General features: G+C 46.6%; 6 protein-coding genes and 2 non-coding genes; 3 read left to right on the top strand and 5 right to left on the bottom strand.

Moving 5' to 3' along the window:
- Positions 1 to 500: 500 nt before the first annotated feature.
- CNAG_04346 (dihydrodipicolinate synthase) lies at positions 501 to 2,365 on the bottom strand. XM_012196355.1 has 6 exons: positions 2,000 to 2,365; positions 1,707 to 1,946; positions 1,362 to 1,650; positions 1,231 to 1,309; positions 832 to 1,173; positions 501 to 781 (listed from the first exon to the last, which is right to left on the bottom strand). The coding sequence occupies exons 2-6, from the start codon at positions 1,885 to 1,887 to the stop codon at positions 644 to 646; spliced, it is 1,029 nt and encodes a 342-aa protein (XP_012051745.1). The 5' UTR covers positions 1,888 to 1,946; positions 2,000 to 2,365; the 3' UTR covers positions 501 to 643.
- A 268-nt stretch (positions 2,366 to 2,633) lies between these two features.
- Positions 2,634 to 6,291, top strand: CNAG_04345 (specific RNA polymerase II transcription factor). Its single transcript, XM_012196114.1, has 12 exons — positions 2,634 to 3,014; positions 3,106 to 3,139; positions 3,188 to 3,267; positions 3,327 to 4,097; positions 4,147 to 4,540; positions 4,591 to 4,692; positions 4,744 to 5,040; positions 5,095 to 5,185; positions 5,240 to 5,358; positions 5,412 to 5,613; positions 5,662 to 5,794; positions 5,845 to 6,291. The coding sequence occupies exons 1-12, from the start codon at positions 2,730 to 2,732 to the stop codon at positions 6,193 to 6,195; spliced, it is 2,859 nt and encodes a 952-aa protein (XP_012051504.1). The 5' UTR covers positions 2,634 to 2,729; the 3' UTR covers positions 6,196 to 6,291.
- Positions 6,292 to 6,603: 312 nt separating this feature from the next.
- Positions 6,604 to 8,757, bottom strand: CNAG_04344 (galactonate dehydratase). XM_012196354.1 has 7 exons: positions 8,126 to 8,757; positions 7,871 to 8,077; positions 7,743 to 7,822; positions 7,597 to 7,693; positions 7,396 to 7,546; positions 7,210 to 7,340; positions 6,604 to 7,156 (listed from the first exon to the last, which is right to left on the bottom strand). Exons 1-7 carry the CDS (start codon positions 8,443 to 8,445, stop codon positions 6,826 to 6,828), a joined length of 1,317 nt encoding a protein of 438 aa, XP_012051744.1. The 5' UTR covers positions 8,446 to 8,757; the 3' UTR covers positions 6,604 to 6,825.
- Positions 8,758 to 9,080: 323 nt separating this feature from the next.
- Positions 9,081 to 9,455, bottom strand: CNAG_12846. Its single transcript, XR_001046125.1, has 2 exons — positions 9,350 to 9,455; positions 9,081 to 9,279 (listed from the first exon to the last, which is right to left on the bottom strand). It is a non-coding gene; the product is annotated as a hypothetical RNA (non-coding RNA).
- Positions 9,456 to 9,649: 194 nt separating this feature from the next.
- CNAG_04343 (nicotinamide mononucleotide permease) lies at positions 9,650 to 12,086 on the top strand. The gene is made up of 6 exons (XM_012196353.1): positions 9,650 to 10,336; positions 10,397 to 10,569; positions 10,625 to 10,924; positions 10,980 to 11,243; positions 11,297 to 11,609; positions 11,662 to 12,086. The coding sequence occupies exons 1-6, from the start codon at positions 10,125 to 10,127 to the stop codon at positions 11,897 to 11,899; spliced, it is 1,500 nt and encodes a 499-aa protein (XP_012051743.1). The 5' UTR covers positions 9,650 to 10,124; the 3' UTR covers positions 11,900 to 12,086.
- CNAG_12845 lies at positions 11,300 to 11,939 on the bottom strand. Its single transcript, XR_001046124.1, has 2 exons — positions 11,795 to 11,939; positions 11,300 to 11,706 (listed from the first exon to the last, which is right to left on the bottom strand). It is a non-coding gene; the product is annotated as a hypothetical RNA (non-coding RNA).
- A 341-nt stretch (positions 12,087 to 12,427) lies between the features above and the next one.
- Positions 12,428 to 18,961, bottom strand: CNAG_04341 (recyclin-1). XM_012196113.1 has 14 exons: positions 18,543 to 18,961; positions 17,668 to 18,499; positions 17,434 to 17,608; positions 17,204 to 17,376; positions 17,041 to 17,140; positions 16,305 to 16,993; positions 15,992 to 16,259; positions 15,736 to 15,932; positions 15,436 to 15,669; positions 15,324 to 15,384; positions 14,670 to 15,281; positions 14,411 to 14,603; positions 12,962 to 14,359; positions 12,428 to 12,908 (listed from the first exon to the last, which is right to left on the bottom strand). The coding sequence occupies exons 1-11, from the start codon at positions 18,835 to 18,837 to the stop codon at positions 15,237 to 15,239; spliced, it is 3,069 nt and encodes a 1,022-aa protein (XP_012051503.1). The 5' UTR covers positions 18,838 to 18,961; the 3' UTR covers positions 12,428 to 12,908; positions 12,962 to 14,359; positions 14,411 to 14,603; positions 14,670 to 15,236.
- CNAG_04342 (hypothetical protein) lies at positions 12,620 to 15,258 on the top strand. Its single transcript, XM_012196352.1, has 6 exons — positions 12,620 to 12,919; positions 13,021 to 14,068; positions 14,121 to 14,371; positions 14,420 to 14,527; positions 14,577 to 14,783; positions 14,831 to 15,258. Exons 2-6 carry the CDS (start codon positions 13,135 to 13,137, stop codon positions 14,951 to 14,953), a joined length of 1,623 nt encoding a protein of 540 aa, XP_012051742.1. The 5' UTR covers positions 12,620 to 12,919; positions 13,021 to 13,134; the 3' UTR covers positions 14,954 to 15,258.
- Positions 18,962 to 18,963: the final 2 nt, after the last annotated feature.

Genomic DNA, 18,963 nt, shown 5'->3' with positions numbered 1-18,963 from the left:
GTCGTCGGCGGTCTTCCGTCCGTTATTTCATTTCATTCATCTCTTGAGAAAGCCATCAAGAAGCATTATTCACGAAGCTGAGGCGAAGTCTATGTTATATAGCATGCAGAGATGTTGCACAATGGGAATCTGTGACGATAATTCTGGTAAACTCCTTATACCTACGTACATCCATTCCACCTGTTGCCTTTTGACCACCTTCGTCTATCCCACCACCAGGTACATCAGACTTCCAACAGAAACTATTACACGTTGTAGTCCATATTGCATTGAAGTAGTCCTCTCCAAAATGCAAGTTCTTATTATTTGCTTACCGACACAAAAACGAGGGAGTTGTTATGGCACTTACTTCCAGACACGCAACAAACAGTAGCCCTAATCTTCCCCTGAATTAGCGTAAGGTAGGATAAACTCACCCCACATATAAGTCATGATGAAGAGATGGCGGCTTTGGGTCAGAATTCAATAAAAGAAAGAACTATCTCATCATGGCTGAATACTTCCAGATCGTCATGTTGTTCTGCATCTCCACAATACCTAATCATTTAGAAAGAGATCCCAAGAGCAATTTTTAGTCAACATGCGAGATGGTTAAGCCAGCAGCTTTCAATAAGGTGTGTTACATATCTCATCCTTGCACGCATTACAATGACCGCTCAAACTCCCAAGCGCCCTTGAGGTCAACTTCAATCAACTTCTTAACATCATCAGAGATTGTACCAAGGGGTAGTCGGACGGCACCGCCCAAACCCTTCTCGACATAGTGATCAAGGAAGTATTTCTAAGAAGATCGATGAGCGATTACCATGTTGCTGTTGGCTGGTTACTCACTGTTCCCTGGATACCGGCCTTCACGATAGTCCAATCAGCCTCCGCAACTCGGTCCTGCAATTCCATGGCCTCAGCGAGTGCCTTGGAATCGCCCTGAAGACCGGCAACAGACTTGTCCCAAAGTCGTCGGATGGTCTTGGGAATGGTGTTACCGGTACCAGTGATGCAACCAGTGTGCCGGGAAACGAGGGCAGGAAGGGTGCTTTCCGAGAAACCGGGAAGGACCTGGAACTGGCCGGTGGCAGTGCAGCTCTTAAGGAAGCTGCCATGCTTAGCCAGGTATTCAGGGGATTGAGTGTAGGCGGCAATTCGGTGACCTTTGCCGATCATAGCGCAAGTGAGCTAGTTACAAAAGAAGTCAGATTTGAGGGTGTAAGCAGGTAATGTGGATCGACAAACCTTGACACCGAAGCAGTTGGGGTGGTTGGAGAGTTCGATAATCTCATCAGAAGTCAAATCGATGCCGGCAGCAGCTCCACTAATAGGACGTGAGTATGGCTCGAAGGAAACATAATCCTGATTGCGCTCACGGGAAGTTGTAAATCATGACGGGAATAGGAGACTCGTCAAAGACCTTTCGGAAGAAGTCCTTGATGGCCTTACGGTCACGGCCCATAGCAAAAGAGAAGTACCCAGGGGTAATGACGATGGCATGGCTGGCACCGGCAGCGGCAGCCTCTTTAGTCACCTGGATGGTCGTCTGGGCAGATCCAGCTCCGGTACCGACAAGGAGCGGCTCGTTGACAAAGCCGGCATCGTCGAGCGCTTTCCGCACAACAACAGTGCACTGTTTGCGTTCTTCAGGAGAGAGATGGGAAGCTGAAATTCAACCAAAAATTAGACTATGCTCATTTCTTCACATTTGTGCGACTGACCTTCTCCGTTGGTGCCCAGCAAGACGATACCGAGACCGGCTTTGGCCAATCGGACGGTTTGTTTAGCCAATGCCTCATAGTTGATACTCTCATCGTCGTTCATGGCGGTAACCAAAGGGACTGAAGGGCCGCCCGCCCAAACTCGAGAAGGCGTGCCGTTAGAGGTATTGTTGGTAGTCATGACTGGATGTATGTTTTTCGAGTGATTTGACTGTGAGCTTAGAGTAAAGAGAGGTGAGGCTTTTATGAGGTCAATGACTGATCGTAGCCTATATGGGACTATTCTAACTTACCTCGTGGATGAACTGACAAGAAAAGACAAGAAAATGAAAGCAGATGTCTGTAATATACCCTGCTTCACAAAATGGCAATGCTGCAACCAGGCGGGAGGATCCTCGGTCGAATGCGAGCCGGGCCTCACGGGCCGATGCCGTCTTATACCGTCGCCACGAGCATTACCTGTCGTCGGTCTTTCTTCGTCCCTCCTACAGCTACCGATCCGCTTTCGTCATCATTTTGTTGTTGGCTTTAGGTAATTGACGGATCATGGTTACCCGAAAAGTGGGCGCCAAATATGAGCTTTCATTCATTGAAATAGAAAAGGCAGTCGTCTTCGATGGGAGCAAGCCTCCATTTGCGCATTATGCAGGACGAAGGGGAATAATTAATTATGTAGTACTTAAAGAAAAATATCTTTCGTTAAAATGCTTTTCCTGAATGAGGACAAACAACGAGCGCGTCGGCACATGCCGTATTCCAGACAGCGGAGCTCTTGGTCAGGTGTACCGGCTATACTCGGTCCGATAACCGGGGGATTATTCATTGTGGGGTATCGCGTGGGGGAATGGTATGGGGGAGCGAAGCTATTCTCAGCCACTTCCACTGGAACGATGCTGTTATTCCTTCTTTTTCTCAAACTGGACATCTCCCAACTGCATCTCTTCCTCCTTACAGTCACCCCATCCAGCAACTACAATCTCCTAACTCTACTCCACTCAGTTATTAGTGGCAATTACAGCTTCCATGCTGAACCCGTCAGTGGCTGCAACCTTTGCCGGGGGAAACAACTACCACAGGGGTAACACCGCTGCACCTCTCGACATGCTGTCCCATCCGCCCTCCAGACTTTCTCCGCCTCCAAGGGCGGATGTATACGGCGTGGCAGCCTCTTCTTCAGGCCTACAGCTGCCAGTGGCCAGTTCTTCTGCTTCCGCTACGTATCCCACACAGCTGCCTCAAACAGCCGCACCGCTCACCGAGACGAAGAAGCAAGGCCAGAACCTTCCTAAACGAGGTTATCGGGCTTGTGTGAGTATCTAAAAGGCCGGATTTCTTACAATCAAACTGACATGAGTCTATTGCTTGCTTCTGATCAATCGGAATCACCTGAAATCGATAGACCAACTGCCGACTCAGAAAAGCTCGTTGCGACCGTGCGTGACCCTTTCTTCCAAAGTTGAACGTGGCTGAGACCAGGGTAGTTGGGGATGTAAACTCCCCTTCAGAACCTCCCTGCTCGCGTTGTCGAAGGGAGCAGCGTGACTGTGTGTTTCTTCCTAGCGTGCGTCAACATGTCACGTCATGCGACATTTTGACTGACAATGTGTTTGATGCCGGCAGAAACGGCGTCGCAGAACATCTGTAGCTGACCCTGCTTTACGGGAAGAACCGTTGGATCTTCCGCAGGCCGAAATTTATCCTGCTCAAGCAGCAGCAAGGCCCTCAAGTGCCAATGCACATTCAAGCGGAACTCAGGGGCCTCCCGGCGTGTCCCGGGCTCTCAATCAACAAGGTCCCCCTCTTGCCTCGGCCTCATCTGTCAATCCTTCTTTCCCCCAGCTTCCTAAACCGGCCCCCAATAAGGATGATTCCTCCAGCAGGATGCCCTTTACTCAAACTGGCATCTGGAACGAAACAGTGCAACAAACCACCAGTACCGAAGATCAAGGAAAACATCAAGTGTTTCCCTGTTCTACTACTTATCCGACCATGCATTCCGTGGGCTCAACACAACATCACACTGACACCACTACTCCGGGCTCATTGGGCGGATCATCTACAGCGTCGACCACCGCTTTGTCACCACAGTATCGCTCCAAAAAACGGAAAACTGAGCCCAGCAATCGAAAGATTGTCAACGCCAACTTGAGCAACGAAATGGATGCTTTGGAGATCCTGGCGAATGCTGCAACTGATGGAGACGATGAGGGAGAAGACGGTAAAAGGAAACAACCACACGATCCAAAGAAGGTCACCTGGAATGTTGGAGAGGAAGACAAAGCGCCTATGAGGGAGTTGGGCGATTTTCATTTGATAAAAGCTGGCATTTTAGACGAACATGGCCTTCATGCCATGGTAGACAACTTTTTCCGGCACTACCACCCAGCACTTGTACGTGATGTATATTGGGTCTTTGTAGTACTGCTGACTTTTTTTGCAGCCTATCTTCCAAACTGCCCGTATCCCGAGATGCAGGGAGCAACTACTCGACCTCGCTCACAATGATAGTTTCCTTCTTACCTGTATAATCGCTGTCGCGTCTAGACATCCGTCTGATAGTCGATACAAAGATGTTCACGACAAAACATGGGCAGTGATCAGAGACGCCATGAGCGATTACTCTTTCACCGGTCTACCTGGATCAGTTGGTTTTGTAGAAGGAGTGCTCCTTCTTGCAGAACACCTTCCTAGAGAAAGGGGAACACCTCCAAGAGGAACAAGTGTAGATATGCTTGCCGGACCTGGGACTGAGTCGGCTGGAGTGCATGGCACAGACAATAGAAGAAGCTGGTCTTTGATCGGTTTGGCCATTCGCGCGGCATATCTCCTGGGGTGTGAGTATGATTATTAACATGACATGGTTCGCACTGACCTTTACATCTAGTGGATCAAATTTCGTTGGAGATTGACGAATCCAGTCGTACTCCTGATGTAGAACGAGCTAGAAGTGTTTGGACCTGGTGTTATTTATATGACCGAACGATAGATACGTCCAATTTCATTTCATCAAACAACCTCTGGCTAACATTCTCAGCACGTCTTCGAACAGGTCTCGCTTTCTGGTCTCGAGGCCCTGCCCTGTGTTTTGTGGGCTATTCCCACATATCACAGACGGGAGAGGTAGCTGCCAGACTCAACTTCCCTCTGCAATTGTCTCCGGGGGCAGAGCTGGATGGGACAGCCCATGACGACTCGGCATCGCTTATGCAATCCCTTGTGGAGCTCACTCAAGTGATGACGAACGCCCATGACATCCTGTATCCAAGCAAGCTTAGAACAGAAGTGTTGGTCAAACAGGGAGAGTACTTCTTGTTCTTGGACCATTTCAGGCGAGGTCCGTTCGGTCTTATCGTTACTGGAGACGGTAAATACTAATTTTCTTTTTCAGCCCTTGACAGCTATCGTACTATCTGGAAACCTAAACAATGGTCTAATCGTACCCTTGAAGAGTTAAGCTGGATGACATTCCATTATGTTAGGTGAGAAAACGCATAGTTTCGGATAAAATAATTCGCTGCTAATGTTTATCGCAGATTATACATTTCTTCGTTCGGATATTCTGCACATATAAAGAGAGCTCAATGGCGTGGAGATAAGGAGGCTTCGATTGGTCGAGATGGCTTTCGACAAGCAGTGCAGATATTTCCTCGAGGTATGTCTGACATTCATACCTCAACTTGGATCAAATGTTGATAAAACTCTCAGGTTCTGCAACGTCTCCCGATGCTCTTTACATCTACGATTCCATTGCAGCTGCCAACGAGATTCTACATATTTCTCTGCGTCTTGCTCAAATGGGCAGTCTCCGCTATCTTCCTTCCCGTTATCTCATCAACATATCGTATGCTGCTGTCTTTGCGTTAAAGAGCAGTTACTCTGGCGCTGTAGAAGAAAAGGATATGCATAGGTAAGCCACGTCGGCAGACTTGCTTAAGATCGCGCTAAAGCATCGCAGGATTAGGGAATTAGTCGACCATGTGTGTACGGGATTGGTGTTATCCTGTCCTGACAAGGACCATCCAGCCGTTCGTTACGGACAAATGTTGAGGATGTTGGCTAAACGACTGGAAGAGCTCCATGATGCGAGTGTAAGTCACAATTAGCCTTTTTAGACCTGTGTATTCACGTCTATTTGTAGGCGGTTCCGTCCCGTTATCCCTCTCCTGAGCCCATCGAAACGACCTCCAACTCAAATGCATCCCCCCAAACAAGCCAAGATCAATCCTCTGTTTTCCCTTGGCCAGCACCTCCCAACGCTTCGACCGAGAATAATGTCCCCACTCCTGCTTTTCAACTTCCGCCCTTCCCCGACATGTCTTTCCTTACGAACAGCCAAGTTAATCCCGATTACGTGGAAGGAAGTAATACGTCGAATTCAGAGAGACACGAAGCAATGTTTGACTATGGGGACACCAAATTTGATTTTGATCTGAAGGGTTTCTGGGATGACTTCACGCTAGGCGAAGGAAGCGGTTTTCCGTTTAGATGATCACCTAATTGACAGGCTGTTGACTTGAGTGTAGTACTGTTAATGCCTTTTTGGCTTTGTAAATATTGAATGACGTCTTGCATGTATCTATGCCATCTCTTCTCGTATCGGTTTGTCTGGTCTTATCACAAATACCTGACTGGAAGACTACCAATTATAAGATAACCTTCTAGTACTTCTTGTAATGATACTAATCACATACATGTTTAGATGATGAATGCATCAGAAGGAGTGTCCCTTTCTTTCGTAGATTTGGCGATATACTACACTACCGTTGTCGACCTGCATTCTTCCACTAGATAACAATGGTGTTTAGCCAAAGGATGCTCAGAATCAAAATTCGAAAATTAGATCCTTCATGACATCTGCTATGCAGTAGTGGTAGTATCTATGTTGCCTGACGACCCATGCGGCCAAGACTTAATACATTTCAATCTATCCATTATGTTAGCTTAACTAAAAGTTCGAGGCTGTTAGACAACGCTCTGCTTTATAGTTATGCTTGAGCACTACTTTGTGGGGTGAGCGAAATATGAGTTATCAAATACATGGCATAACTACAATGACACCTCAAGTTCAAAAGGATCCTATAGTCTACCTTATAGCCTCAAATTGTCTATAATCAATCCCTTACCACTCTCGCATGGCACCGTCCTCTCCTCGGAAAAGAGGGTTAATCCAAGGTTCGAGCTCAGCCGCTTCAGCTGCCTCCTTCCTAATCATATCTTCATTGAGTTCAATACCCAAACCAGGAGCAGTAAGCAGCCCGATAGAGCCATTCTCGATGTTAAAAACTTCAGGATTGAGCATGTAGGACAAGAGATCCTTGCCCACGTTGTAATGCATCTTCAAGCTCATTTCGCAAATGACGAAGTTAGGCGTTGAGAAACCGACATGAAGAGAGGCGGCGAAGGCCAAGGGACCGAGAGGACAGTGAGGTGCAAGACCAACATCATATGCTCTACTACATATTCAGTTTTCCGTCTCAAACCAGGAAGGACGGGCACAACTCACTCGGCCATGATAGCAATCTTTTTTGTTTCAGAAATACCACCAGCGTGAGCAATGTCAGGCTGGATGAGGTCGATACAGCCAGCTTCAAGGTATGGTCGGACATCAAGACGAGTGAAAAGTCGTTCCCCAAGCTAAACAAAAATAGTTAGACCAATAACGAAGGTGTATGCGAGCAAGGCTGCTTACAGCAATGGGAATGTTGGTCTTGTTGTACAAGTCTTTGAGCTCGTTGACATGCCCTGGCAAAAGAGGCTCTTCGATGAAGAAAGGTCTGTGGGGCTCGAGGCCAGCAGCAAGCTGCTTTGCCATGCCTTTATGCACTCGGCCATGGAAATCACTACATCCAATCAATTTCTATTACCCATAAAGGGACAAACACACACTTACAGTCCAGCGTCAATGCCAACTGCCTTCACTTCTGCCAGTCTCTTTACAGTATCATCAAGAGCATGAGGGGAGTCGAGCCAGCCAATGGATTCAGTCGCTGCATGGTTATCAGCATCTGTAAGCGGATATGTTGCATGGGAACTAACCATTCATCTTGACAAAGCGGAACCCCTGTTCTTTCCTGGCTTTGGCCTGTTCTGCTACATCAGAAGGTCGGTCACCACCACTGTGAGACTTATTAGCCCAATCATTGTCAAGATTCTGAAGGACTTACACCCAGCCGTAAACATCACATCTCTCTCGGACCTTGCCGCCGAGCAATTCCCAGACGGGAACGCCGAGGATCTTGCCCTTGATATCCCAAAGAGCGATGTCCACACCACTCATGGCAGACATAAGGACTTCACCACCTCGGTAGAATCGATGCCGGTAAAGGTAGGTGTAGATTTCTTCAATGTTCATAGCATCCCATCCAATCAATCTGCACATGGTAAGCACGTATGTTTGTAAAGGACAACCATAGACCCACCTTCTGGCGATGTCTTTCATACTACCTTGTACGGCTTCGGTGTGACCTTCCAGAGTTCCCTCACCCCACCCAACGACACCTCCTTCCGTCTCGACTCGGACAAAGAGCCACCTAGGACGCAGGTAAAAGGTTTCGATCTTCTTGATATTAGTGGAGCCAACTTGGGCAGCACTAGGATGAGGCTGCACTGCGAGGGGACGTTGGAGGCCCTTGTTATACCTCAAGGCCAGCTCGGAAGGAGGAAGGTAGACTGCCTCCCGGTCGGCTTTCACAGATGAATCGGTGGTAACATTTACTGGCTGAGGGGGGTTGGCAGACATTATGACTAGATGATCCGACAGGTATTCGAGGGCAAGAAATGGACAGTAATGAGATTAAACTTATGTCCCATTGATAGTGACGTTCTTTATAAAGGTCGGCTAGACGCTCGGACTTGAGCGCGGTCTTCGAGCAGAAATTCGGACCGAAGTTACCGACGGCAATTGATGGGTTACTGTCTTTCTTATGTGGGGAGGTAAATCAAGGTTGGCAGAGATCTACGAGGTAACAATGGGTAGATGATGTACTCTTCCCACCTCTGAGATGGATCGTGCCCAGCATGGTATATAGGAAGGAAATTCCTCCATGAATATGCTCGGCTGCAAACTACAATAACTTAACTCACAAGAAACATTCTCTTCGTCCACCGACTCTTTCTTTTTTTCAACGCTGCCGACAAGTACCGAATACTAGACCCCGCCTCCGTCTTCAACAATTGCTTCCGTTCCAAGTCAATGACGGACCGGCCGCCACAGCAACGTAAGGCAACGCGAACAGAATCACGGATATCGCATGATACGCCGATATTTGCTATCTAATCTGATTTTGGAAGAAAAAAATCGGCTCTTGCTGCTATGGGACACCACTCCCGTAGTGCATGTCTTCTTAATATCGGACACATTCATGCAAAAATAAGGGAATCTACATCGCTCTCTCGGTGGTGGTTGAAGAATTGAATACAATCATCACTTGCACAAATCTACATAACTGCCCGTCTGTCCTTGCGTGAGAGGACGGAGGACTCGGCTGTCTGTTGGTTCTCGCCGATTTTTCGCTCCATTCCGTCCTCACTATTCCAAATCCATCATGTCTTAAGATTGGTCATCAGATAGGTCCTTTGGGAAACAAAGAGAGTAGTGAGTAACAAGAAAACCTTATTCCCCTCCGTTTGGCTTGGCTTCCTACCTTCAAGCACGTGGCCTGTTTTAAGAATATTTTTTTTCTTTCGCTATAATCTTTGAATTGTGAATCTTCAAAGGTCGTCTGCAGGCAGCTGATAGCTAGGCACTCAAAATTAAGGCAATAGCAGTAAGAAGGACAAGTAGCTGGAAACGGATGACGCCATGTATATACACGAGCAACAAGTGAACCTAATGCCGACAAATGCCGTTAAATACCTACCTTCCGCAAAGTACCGGAATTGGGGAGCCCCTTTATGTAGGTGATTTTTGGTCGAATATTGCTGCTCTATGTACTAATGCTTTTTCTGGCCCATTTTTCCTTACTTGTTCCTCGGCATCATGTCAAATCAATTCCTTGAATTGTTAACCCTCAACCACAACACATTCGTTCACCCGAAGCATCCCAATTTTGAATCCGAAGAAGGAAATTACTTTGTTGTCCCTTGTCGTCCGGCTGGGCAACCGCCATGTTTATCTGCTGCCCTCAGGCATTAAACCACTAGAGGCCCCGCAGGACCCAACGCCAATGTGCCGAAGTCAGGGAATCAAATATGGGCCTCCAGGTCTCCGTCTGACCCGATACCAAGACAGAGGCAAAGGAAAGGAGGATTATGTCTGGTGCCTCGACTACGACCCTGGAGTCTCTGCTTCGACCACGGACCGCGAGTTTACATATTTAATGCCATCATGTGCTCTTCAAATCCCCATACTGCTTGATTTTGTTTGCCCAACCAGAAATATCCTTCCCACGTCCTTCTACCATATATAACAGCAACGCTATGCCGCTTGAGGAGAAGTTGAGTGAAGAACATCTTGATCGGGTAATCAGCGAGAAGGAAAAGCTCGATGATGGCATTGACCGCCACCTTGCCGTCAAGATTCCCGATTCCTTGGTTGGACTCAGCCCTGAAGAGGTCAACTCTATTGATAAGAAGGCAACATTGAAGCTGGATTTGCTCTTAATGCCAGTGTTAATGGCACTTTACATTCTGTAGGTTAGGTTGTGCCATGGGAGTTCATTGACAAGGAACTGACTAGATTTCTACACCAGCAACTATCTTGATCGACAGAATATTTCTTCAGCCAAAATCGCCGGAATCATGGACGACCTTGGACTTACAACAACTCAATACAATACATGCGTCGCCGTATTGTTCGCTGGATATGTTAGTCTTCAAGTCTTTAGTAACATCTTCGCTTCAAAAATCAACTACCCAGGCGTTTGTAAGTCTCTAATCCCTTTTTGGGTTCACAAATAATGGCTAACACCTTTGTCCAGACATCTGTGTCATGTGTGCCATTTGGGGTATCATCTCCGGTTGCACTGGCGCTGTCCAGTCCTATGCCGGTCTTGCTGTATGCCGTGTAGTTCTTGGGTTCGCAGAGAGTGCATTTTTCCCCGGTGCTGTATACCTCAACTCCTGCTTCTATACCAAGAAGCAAATGGCCCTTAGAACAGCCATTCTGTACTCGGGATCCCAGATCGGAAATGCTTTCGGTGGTCTTTTTGCTTTGGCCATCCTCAACCTTAACGATGTCCATGGTCTTCAAGGTTGGAGGTGGCTCTTCATCGTAGAAGGTAAGCAGGTAATGGCAGTATCCATCAAGCGTAACTGGTCGCTGATAGGGAACAGGCGTCTTGACTGTTGGTCTTGCCATCATCTTCGCATTGTTCATCCCCAACAAGCCCGGAACCATGAGATGGCTTTCACAGCAAGAAAGGGACCGCCTCACCTATCGATTGGAAGTTGATAGATCGTCCAAGGATGCGACAGATGAAGTCACCGCTTGGAGTGCTTTCAAAATGGCCTCATGCGATCCTAAGACTTGGCTCCTTTGTGCAGTTCTTTACTGCAATTACATCGCGGCTTCAGTCACCAACTTCTTCCCTGTTGTCGGTAAGCAGATTTCTGTTGATGCATTTTTGTCTAAAGTTAACGATTTTTGGCAGTTTCTGGCCTTGGTTTCAACCGCACTGTGACGCTCGCCATCACTTGCCCTCCTTACGTCCTCTGTTGCTTTTCCATTTTGATAATCGGTTGGCATTCGGATAAGAAAAATGAACGAACACTTCATATCATTTGTCCTTTCTTTATCACCATTATCGCCAATATCATCGCTATATCGACTACAAAAGTTGCTCCACGATACGTTGCTATGTGTCTTCTTCCTTCCTCATTTTATGGTGCAACCTGCTGTGTGCTGTCCTGGATCAGTTCATCCATCACAGGCCCTGCGGTCAAGCGTGCCATTGCCATTGCCATGTAGGTTAGACCTCAAAGTCCCACAGGAGAACTTGCTGATTAAGTGCCACAGTATCAACGCTGTTTGTAACACCCCCAACATTTGGACATCGTATCTCTATTACGACTCTCCCCGTTATGTCGCGGCATTCGGAGTAGATTTAGCTGCCAGTGTTTTGACTATTGCTTTCGCGGCTTTGACTTACCTTTATCTCCGTCGCCAGAATCGTAAGATTGAGCGTGGGGATCCTTTGCCTGTCTCAGGCCCCTCTGTCGTACAAATTGAGGCTGGCTTTAAATATCAGTTGTGAGAAGCTGAGACTTGTGAAGTACAGCCTAGTTTAGTTTAGCAATCCGGGTTTATCGCTGGTTATTATAGCAATTGTGTACTCAGTTGGGTTCAGGAATATTTTGATTTCAAATACGGAAGGTTTGTAGTGTTAATAATGATATAGTTATCATTGGAAAATATGCAGTGCGTGTATGTTTGAACCAAAATCTTCCACCTTGAGGATAGTTAAAAACAGAAGACAGTCCACCATCGCTGACTGTAGCGTAGATGCATCTGCACCATAATAGTACGTTTCAAATATAAATTTCCTTATTTTTCCTTACCTTATTTCCTGTCGCGCGTTATCTTATTTTGATTCCGTTTCCTTATTTAGTATGGGGAAAATTAGGGGAGGCGGATTAAATTAGCAGCGTGCATCTGAGGTCGTTTTTATCTTATTCACTCTGCTAATCTAATTTCGCACGCGATTTCCAAGTGATTCTCTCATGGATGTCTGGAGAAAATCGAGAATTTCGGGACCACAAATTTTGTCCTAGTCCCTAATTGGCCAGCACTGCACCCATGCATATCCCAGCTTTTCCAGAAAATTAGATAAGCCCCCCATACCAAAAAGGTAAGTTAAATATAAATTAGAATCCCGATACAAATTTGGCAGCGGTGGTCCCCGCAAAAATAAGATAGGCGGAAGTCGAAAAAATTAAGGAAATTGATACGTATTTGAAACGTACTAATGCACATCAGCTATTAAAAACCAGCACCAAGCGAGCTCTTTCGGAACTTTGTGGTCTTTTGCGCCTTGTCCCTAGACAACAGCTGAACCAAATTTTAGCGTGTTTGACTAGTTTGTTAATAGTCCGACGAAGCAGACCCGAACAACGAAGCTACTCGATTATTTAGACCTTTGACCTTATTTATTGTGTCTTATTATGTTTGCTATTGGGTTATGCTTCGCTGGTAACTATTGCACAAGTCCGTATTGTCGCCGGATGCCCGAAGTTTTATTTCTCCGCAGAGGTGATGTACGTACGCTGCGCGAGGAGTAAGTAGTCTGTTAGCTTGATGGAGATGATGAGGAAGTTACTTTATTGACGCGACGTATTTTGACCATGACTTGTCTACTTGGTCCATGTGTTCCATCAGAATGCAACTTGAAGCTGTCATTCGCTTCGTACTTCATCTTGCCTTTCCTCTTTCTTTTCAGTGCTCATTCGAGCGTTTGTTTTACCCGCCGACCAACTGCCATTGAACTTAACGATGTTGCCTTCATTCCTTTCGTTTATTCCTTCCTTCTTCGCAACACACATTTTGTTTTTTGCGTTTACCTGCCTTACTCAAACACACGCATATCCGCATAACCCGCAGGATGTCGCTTTGACGCGAAAGGGTTCAGACTTGTCACATGAGGCAGCCCAATCGATTATGACCAACTCTGGTTCTGAACTGAGGGGAAGTTCTGCAGCTTGGAATCAGCCAAGCTCAGCTTCTGCCACTGTTTCCAAAATAGCCAGTGTTACGAGTAGCTCTACCATTAATGAGCGGGCTAACAATGCGATGTTTACATCGCCACCTGCCACTGTCGCCAATGGTTCCTCATTGACAGAGACCTTAACTTCTTCAACGCCAGTAACGACTTCCTTTACCCCTGTTTCAGGCCTCGCCTTCCCTTCGATAGTGGCGTCCCCATCAATCATTGCCTCTTCCTACAAAACCCTCACTTCCCTCATACCTTCCATTCTCTCCAATGCCAACTCCATAGCAGTGCACTCGTGGGAAATAGGGGCCTTCACAGAGACTCTTCTGGAGGTATATTACCCCAAACTGAGTCCCTTCGAATGGGACGCGAACGCATTCGATGGAGAGGACATTCCTTGGAGCGTCTTGAAGATAGCGACGGATGCTATTTCACATTATAATTGGACTGGCGCACCAGGGCAAGATTTCAGTAAGAGTTTACAGGATTATCTTTTTCCTGATACTACACCTCATGCCCACGTCTCTCAGGCTCTAGTAGGAGGTGACGGAGCGTTGGGAGATCCTGTATCCTTGATACCAGCTGTCTGGCTGCTAGCAAAATTCGCGAAACAAAACGACCTCAGAGACAAGCTAGGACTAAGATGTCCAGAAGACTACGCCTGGGCAGTGGGAAACCAGCTCGACTACTTATTCAACGGGCCCACAAGTGACAACGGTATATTTAGGTTTGATTGATTCCCAAAACGGATGTTGATGAAAGAGTGCAGGCACTATCTCTCAGAGAGAAGCGAGATTTGAAGTATGGTCCGACATGGGGTATATGATCACCCCCTCTTTGGCCTATCTTGGGCTTGACATTTCGGACGATAGCTTATTAAAGAAGGCCCTTGAACAATTCATTTTGGAAAGTTCAGCCATGCTCGACACCGACCAACTCATATATCAACACATCCCTGCAACGGATGCAAGATTGTGGGCAACTGGTAATGGATGGATGACTTACGGTCTGATGCGCAATGTCAGTTATTCTTCTGGAACAGACTTAATCACAACTGACTGTCTACAGCTCGCATCTGTGAAAACATCTCCGTTCGCTGAAGACTTGTCTTCTTTGAAGTTTGAGGCCGAACAAACAATTGCCGGTGTTTTCAAAGCCCTTTTTGATCAACTTGGTGTACGCCTTCCCTGCCATCCATTTGCTTTGAACATTGACAGTCCTCTAGGAAGACAGTCTGCTCCCTGATTATATGCTACAAGACAACTCAACCTTAGCATTGGGAGATACAGCAGGGACAGCCTTGACTGTTGCAGCTTACTATCGTTTCCTCGAAATCGCACCTCACCTGACTAGCCAAGACATGACTGCTAAAGCGGAAAAAGCCTTCGATGGGGTTGTAGCAAAGATTGACGATAATGGTTGGGTGACGCACGTAAGTTCGACAGAAAATGTTCATGGTTCACCACTGATACTCCAAAGTGCGTCGACCCCATGGGCACGTACGGTTGGGTTGTCTACCCCGAAGATTACTCATTGCACTCACCGGAGGGACAAGCGTTCGCTGCCAAGATGTGGAAAGCTCGTACGGATGCCGGATACTAATCAATATCTAACCTTAGTATCTTCATACTTTATCTCCACTTTTTGACAATCTTGATATAACCCCTCAGTATCCCTCGCTTTTGCGTATAGAATTCATGACAATTGCCCTGTTCGGAGGCTGGCCTTCCGCACAGCTATTTGATAATGACACTGTAAAATTCTAGAGAGTGCTGGCCAGTGACCGAGTGCTTCTTTCGGTGCGAAAGCCGTAATTTTGTACCATCGACTATAAAACAGAATCGACAGTTTGTGATTCAAATGACATATGTTGTGATATGACGTTCTACATGACAACACAATCTTCCCTGACGGATAAGGCATACATTGCCTGTATTACATCAGCACGTTGTATGGCTTGTTAAAAGCTGACCTTGTCAACAGTCTTTTCAATCTTCTTCCAGTCAGATCTTCTCTGAATAAACTCGTAGATACTTATTCTCTGTCAGGGCGCGGGCTTTGATAGAAATTATCGATAGGCTTACTCTTCAGGAGTAAAAGCGCTCCCATATCTTGAAACATCCCTCACAATCTGCGCCAAATCCTTTGCATCAGACACGATGTACACATTTCCGAGCATTTTGAGATCAGAAAAATCATCCGTGATACGCTGCTGCTTCAGCGAAGAGACAAAGTCATAATATGCGTTCAAATCTGCAATGACTTGAAAGCCACCGTCTAGAGAGATGATTTGTCGCTTAATATGACGCTGAATGATGCTTTTGAGGAAAAGATTGGCGATCAACATCATCTCTACAGGCGGGACTTGGATCTCGATTACTTACGCTTCCAAACGGATCCCCACCTCCTGATAGAAAACTTCCAGTACCTCCTTCGAGGTACTCCCCTTTAACAAGTTGCAATGCATCTCGAGACATATGATAGCCTCTTTACAACCTTGTGTAGGGCCCAGCTCCATTGGCGTACCCTCAACGGGATAATACTCTCTAGGGCCAGTCTTGACCAGTATTATATGTTCAACCTGTGTCGTCCATCAGCACTTTCGTTGTTGAATGATATTATCAACATGATATAACTAACCTGATTCATCAGCACCTCAATCCCAGCGTTAAGTCCAGCAGCCACGGCGTCGTCGAGGACACTCTCAAACCTTTTTTTCTCCCTCATAACTGCATTCAAAAAGTCCGTTTTATCGACATATGGCGATAACTCTTTATCGAAATAGACTTGAACCATAGACTGGATGGTATCACCTATGTGGACGAGTTCGAAAAACTGTAAAAGAGGCGCAACGCTAGTTGTTTCTTCGTGTTCAGCAGGTTTGTAGGTGCTCATCTGGTTTGTAGCTCTACGCAACGATTAATATGAACTTCCTCAAATCTAACGCACTTACATTTTGAATCCAGGGGCGATGTGCCTATCTCCAACGGCCTTTAACAGGAAGATAAAAATCTCTTCGATCGCCTCTCTCACCTTCGATCCGACCTTCCCGGGATATTTCACAAACGTCTCTGCTCGTTTCAAGGAATCTCGATCCACCTGAATTAACTCTAACGCGGTATCAAGTGAAACGAGAAGCTGAAGGCGATCAAACGATTTGTTGTTTTTCGGACTAGGGGTGGATGGATGAGAGCTTTCCAGTGAACCAGCTGTTGACCTCGCATGGATATCGTCTGAGCTGCCCGCATGACTAGGCTCTAGAGCATCTTTGACGTTCTCTACATTTTCTGTCACTCTCATTTCTTCCTTAACATCGCCATTCGTCATATCTTCTGCTGTTTTTTCGTCCACATCTGTCACTTCAAATACTACCTCCTCGCCGTCTTCCATCCCTTTGACGACTCCTCCTTTACCGGTCCATTTTTGTGGATTGAGCATCGCCAGGCCGCTCACAGCTTGAGTTCCGCCGCTAACGATCGCGTTGACACCGAAGGTGACAGTACGGGGTACGATGGTGACAGGAAGAAGCAAAGCATCCTTGAACGAGGCAAGGACATTGCGCTTAACTTGGTCAGGGTTGGCCGAGGTAAGGAAGGTAGGGATGTGTGACTTGGAAAGTTGTGCAGAATCACTCGTGCCCAGCTAATAAATCATAAGCTGCGAATCAAATCAAAACTGATGGAACTTACTTGCTGCTCCCATTCTCGGCAGATATTCTCTAGATGATGTTTGACCCTTTCAGTTTCATCATCTAAATAATCATCCAGGTGCTCTTCAAACATGTGAAACCTGCAAGGACCGCAGTATGTAAGCACAATTTTTTCGTTTAAGGATCAAAATGATTATATTCACACGCTATCCTCAAATTGCTCCTTCTTTATTACATTTTGCTCATCCCCTAGCACCCCCATGGCTACATCCACGAGTTTCCATGCTTGGACGAAGGTGGCAGCGGCAGCACGCAAGAACAAATCTTGCGAAATCGCTCGTGCTTGGGAAAGAAGGGGATGGATGTATTCGCCGATCTATTTTGTCAGTTCAAGTAGTTAAGTTGCTTCAACTGTGTAGAAGAAAGAACACACAACTTCGTTAGATAGTCTGTCACAAAATGATAAAACCACCTTTGCTTTAGAAGGGAAAACGGAATGGGCCGTCTCAGCATCTATCCTGAAAGCTTCAAGGACGTGTGACATAAATGCGTCCATGGGAGTAAAATCCAATTGGCGAATTGTAGCTCCTGACTGGGTTTGTACCTTACTACAAAATCACTCGTCAACCAGCAGCCGTGTTATGAAAATGATATATTTAGAACTCACATAATGTTTTCCAAGGAATCCCACCTGGCAGTATCATAGAATACCTCTCTTTTCTCTACCCACACTCTTCCGCATTCCCACTTTTCCCTCTCCCCACCACCAGCTTCCCAAACTTTCCAACTACTTCCAGCAGCTTCCTTCATGCCTTCTTCGTCCTTCTTTCCGTCAGACACTTCAAACGCTACAAGACAGGTTGAATCAAAACGATCAGCCGCTGCTAGTAATGCTTGGCGAAGGAAACCCCAGTCACGTAAAGGCTGAAGCTGCGGTGACAGAAAATGTATGAGAGAAAGTAAAACAGATGATTGATGGGAAAGTGAGGGTGGCAAGGCAGTGGCGGGCGAGGGAGGGAAGAGTAGAGAAAGTGTTGAGCTAGGCGATGGGGATGATCGGAGGTGTTTGCAGAAGGGCAGAAGAGAGAGGTGGTGTGTTTTGTAGGCGAAATAGTATGGACCTGGCGAGTGCGATGAAAAAGAGGTGGAAGGCAAAGACATAGTAGGAGGAAGAGCAAAGAAACCTGTAGTCCGACCATGTGAGCCACTGCTGCCCGTCGGTCGCGAAGGTAAGGGTAAGTCTTCAAAGTCCAAAAGATTTTGTTCCGTCGAAGTGCCCCATTGCTGTGTATTGGGGCCAGATTTGCCTCGAGGTATTGTCGGCTTAGCGGTCTCAAAATCCCCAAAATCCACATCTTCAAATACGTCCTTCTCTTGCCCTGTGAAGTCCCCAAAGTCGTCTTCAAGAACTGAAGCTTGTTGGGCTGGAAAGGACGGTTTCCTCTGAGTCGATATTGGCGCCTTGAGCTCACTATCCTTCAAATTAGACGTGGATCCAGCTATATCGGATCAGCGCTGAGTGTCAATATGCATTCAGCTCACCAATGGACTCTTGCTGCATGCCAAGAAGGCCGCATCTCCATTCCCAACCTCTCTCGTCTTTGACCAGGTGGGCAAATGCTCTGTTGACCCTCGCAGCATTTGGTAGATCGGGAATAGGTAATAGCTCGATAATCCTAAGTATGACATCTTCTGGCCATCTACCTATGAACTGTGCAGATGCTCTTGAGCGTGGACCATGTTTTGAAGGCTTGAGGACCGAAGCAAAGCGAGTTGAGAGATGAGACGTTGACTGGAATTGCGGTTTTGAGGGAGCTATGGGTGCCCATTTGTCCATCCTGGCAGAAATGTATGATTCGTATATTTTCAACCGCTTTGGCTGGCAGATTGGCTATTGCGATCAAATTACGTCTTTAGCGACTTTTCATGGACGAACAACACATAATAATAGCAGCAGCGAGTT

Source organism: Cryptococcus neoformans, chromosome 9, assembly GCF_000149245.1.
Source record: "Cryptococcus neoformans var. grubii H99 chromosome 9, complete sequence".
Taxonomy (NCBI): Eukaryota; Fungi; Basidiomycota; class Tremellomycetes; order Tremellales; family Cryptococcaceae; genus Cryptococcus; species Cryptococcus neoformans.
Note: the sequence above shows the minus strand (reverse complement) of the source record. Positions and strands in the feature narration are given on the sequence as shown.

Coding starts and splice junctions, on each gene's coding strand:
- CNAG_04346 (XM_012196355.1), bottom strand. CDS start 1,887: ATGACTACCAACAATACCTCTAACGGCACGCCTTCTCGAGTTTGGGCG. Junction 1,310..1,361: donor GTCATGATTTACAACTTCCC/GTGAGCGCAATC, acceptor ACGTCCTATTAG/TGGAGCTGCTGCCGGCATCG. Junction 1,174..1,230: donor CCAACTGCTTCGGTGTCAAG/GTTTGTCGATCC, acceptor TTTTGTAACTAG/CTCACTTGCGCTATGATCGG.
- CNAG_04345 (XM_012196114.1), top strand. CDS start 2,730: ATGCTGAACCCGTCAGTGGCTGCAACCTTTGCCGGGGGAAACAACTAC. Junction 4,541..4,590: donor CGCGGCATATCTCCTGGGGT/GTGAGTATGATT, acceptor CTTTACATCTAG/TGGATCAAATTTCGTTGGAG. Junction 5,359..5,411: donor AGTGCAGATATTTCCTCGAG/GTATGTCTGACA, acceptor TAAAACTCTCAG/GTTCTGCAACGTCTCCCGAT.
- CNAG_04344 (XM_012196354.1), bottom strand. CDS start 8,445: ATGTCTGCCAACCCCCCTCAGCCAGTAAATGTTACCACCGATTCATCT. Junction 8,078..8,125: donor ATGAAAGACATCGCCAGAAG/GTGGGTCTATGG, acceptor TACCATGTGCAG/ATTGATTGGATGGGATGCTA. Junction 7,341..7,395: donor AGACCAACATTCCCATTGCT/GTAAGCAGCCTT, acceptor ATTTTTGTTTAG/CTTGGGGAACGACTTTTCAC.
- CNAG_04343 (XM_012196353.1), top strand. CDS start 10,125: ATGCCGCTTGAGGAGAAGTTGAGTGAAGAACATCTTGATCGGGTAATC. Junction 10,337..10,396: donor TTAATGGCACTTTACATTCT/GTAGGTTAGGTT, acceptor TTTCTACACCAG/CAACTATCTTGATCGACAGA. Junction 11,244..11,296: donor CAACTTCTTCCCTGTTGTCG/GTAAGCAGATTT, acceptor GATTTTTGGCAG/TTTCTGGCCTTGGTTTCAAC.
- CNAG_04342 (XM_012196352.1), top strand. CDS start 13,135: ATGTTGCCTTCATTCCTTTCGTTTATTCCTTCCTTCTTCGCAACACAC. Junction 14,069..14,120: donor CGGGCCCACAAGTGACAACG/GTATATTTAGGT, acceptor GAAAGAGTGCAG/GCACTATCTCTCAGAGAGAA. Junction 14,528..14,576: donor CCCTTTTTGATCAACTTGGT/GTACGCCTTCCC, acceptor ACAGTCCTCTAG/GAAGACAGTCTGCTCCCTGA.
- CNAG_04341 (XM_012196113.1), bottom strand. CDS start 18,837: ATGGACAAATGGGCACCCATAGCTCCCTCAAAACCGCAATTCCAGTCA. Junction 17,377..17,433: donor ACAGACTATCTAACGAAGTT/GTGTGTTCTTTC, acceptor CTGACAAAATAG/ATCGGCGAATACATCCATCC. Junction 16,994..17,040: donor GCCGAGAATGGGAGCAGCAA/GTAAGTTCCATC, acceptor ATGATTTATTAG/CTGGGCACGAGTGATTCTGC.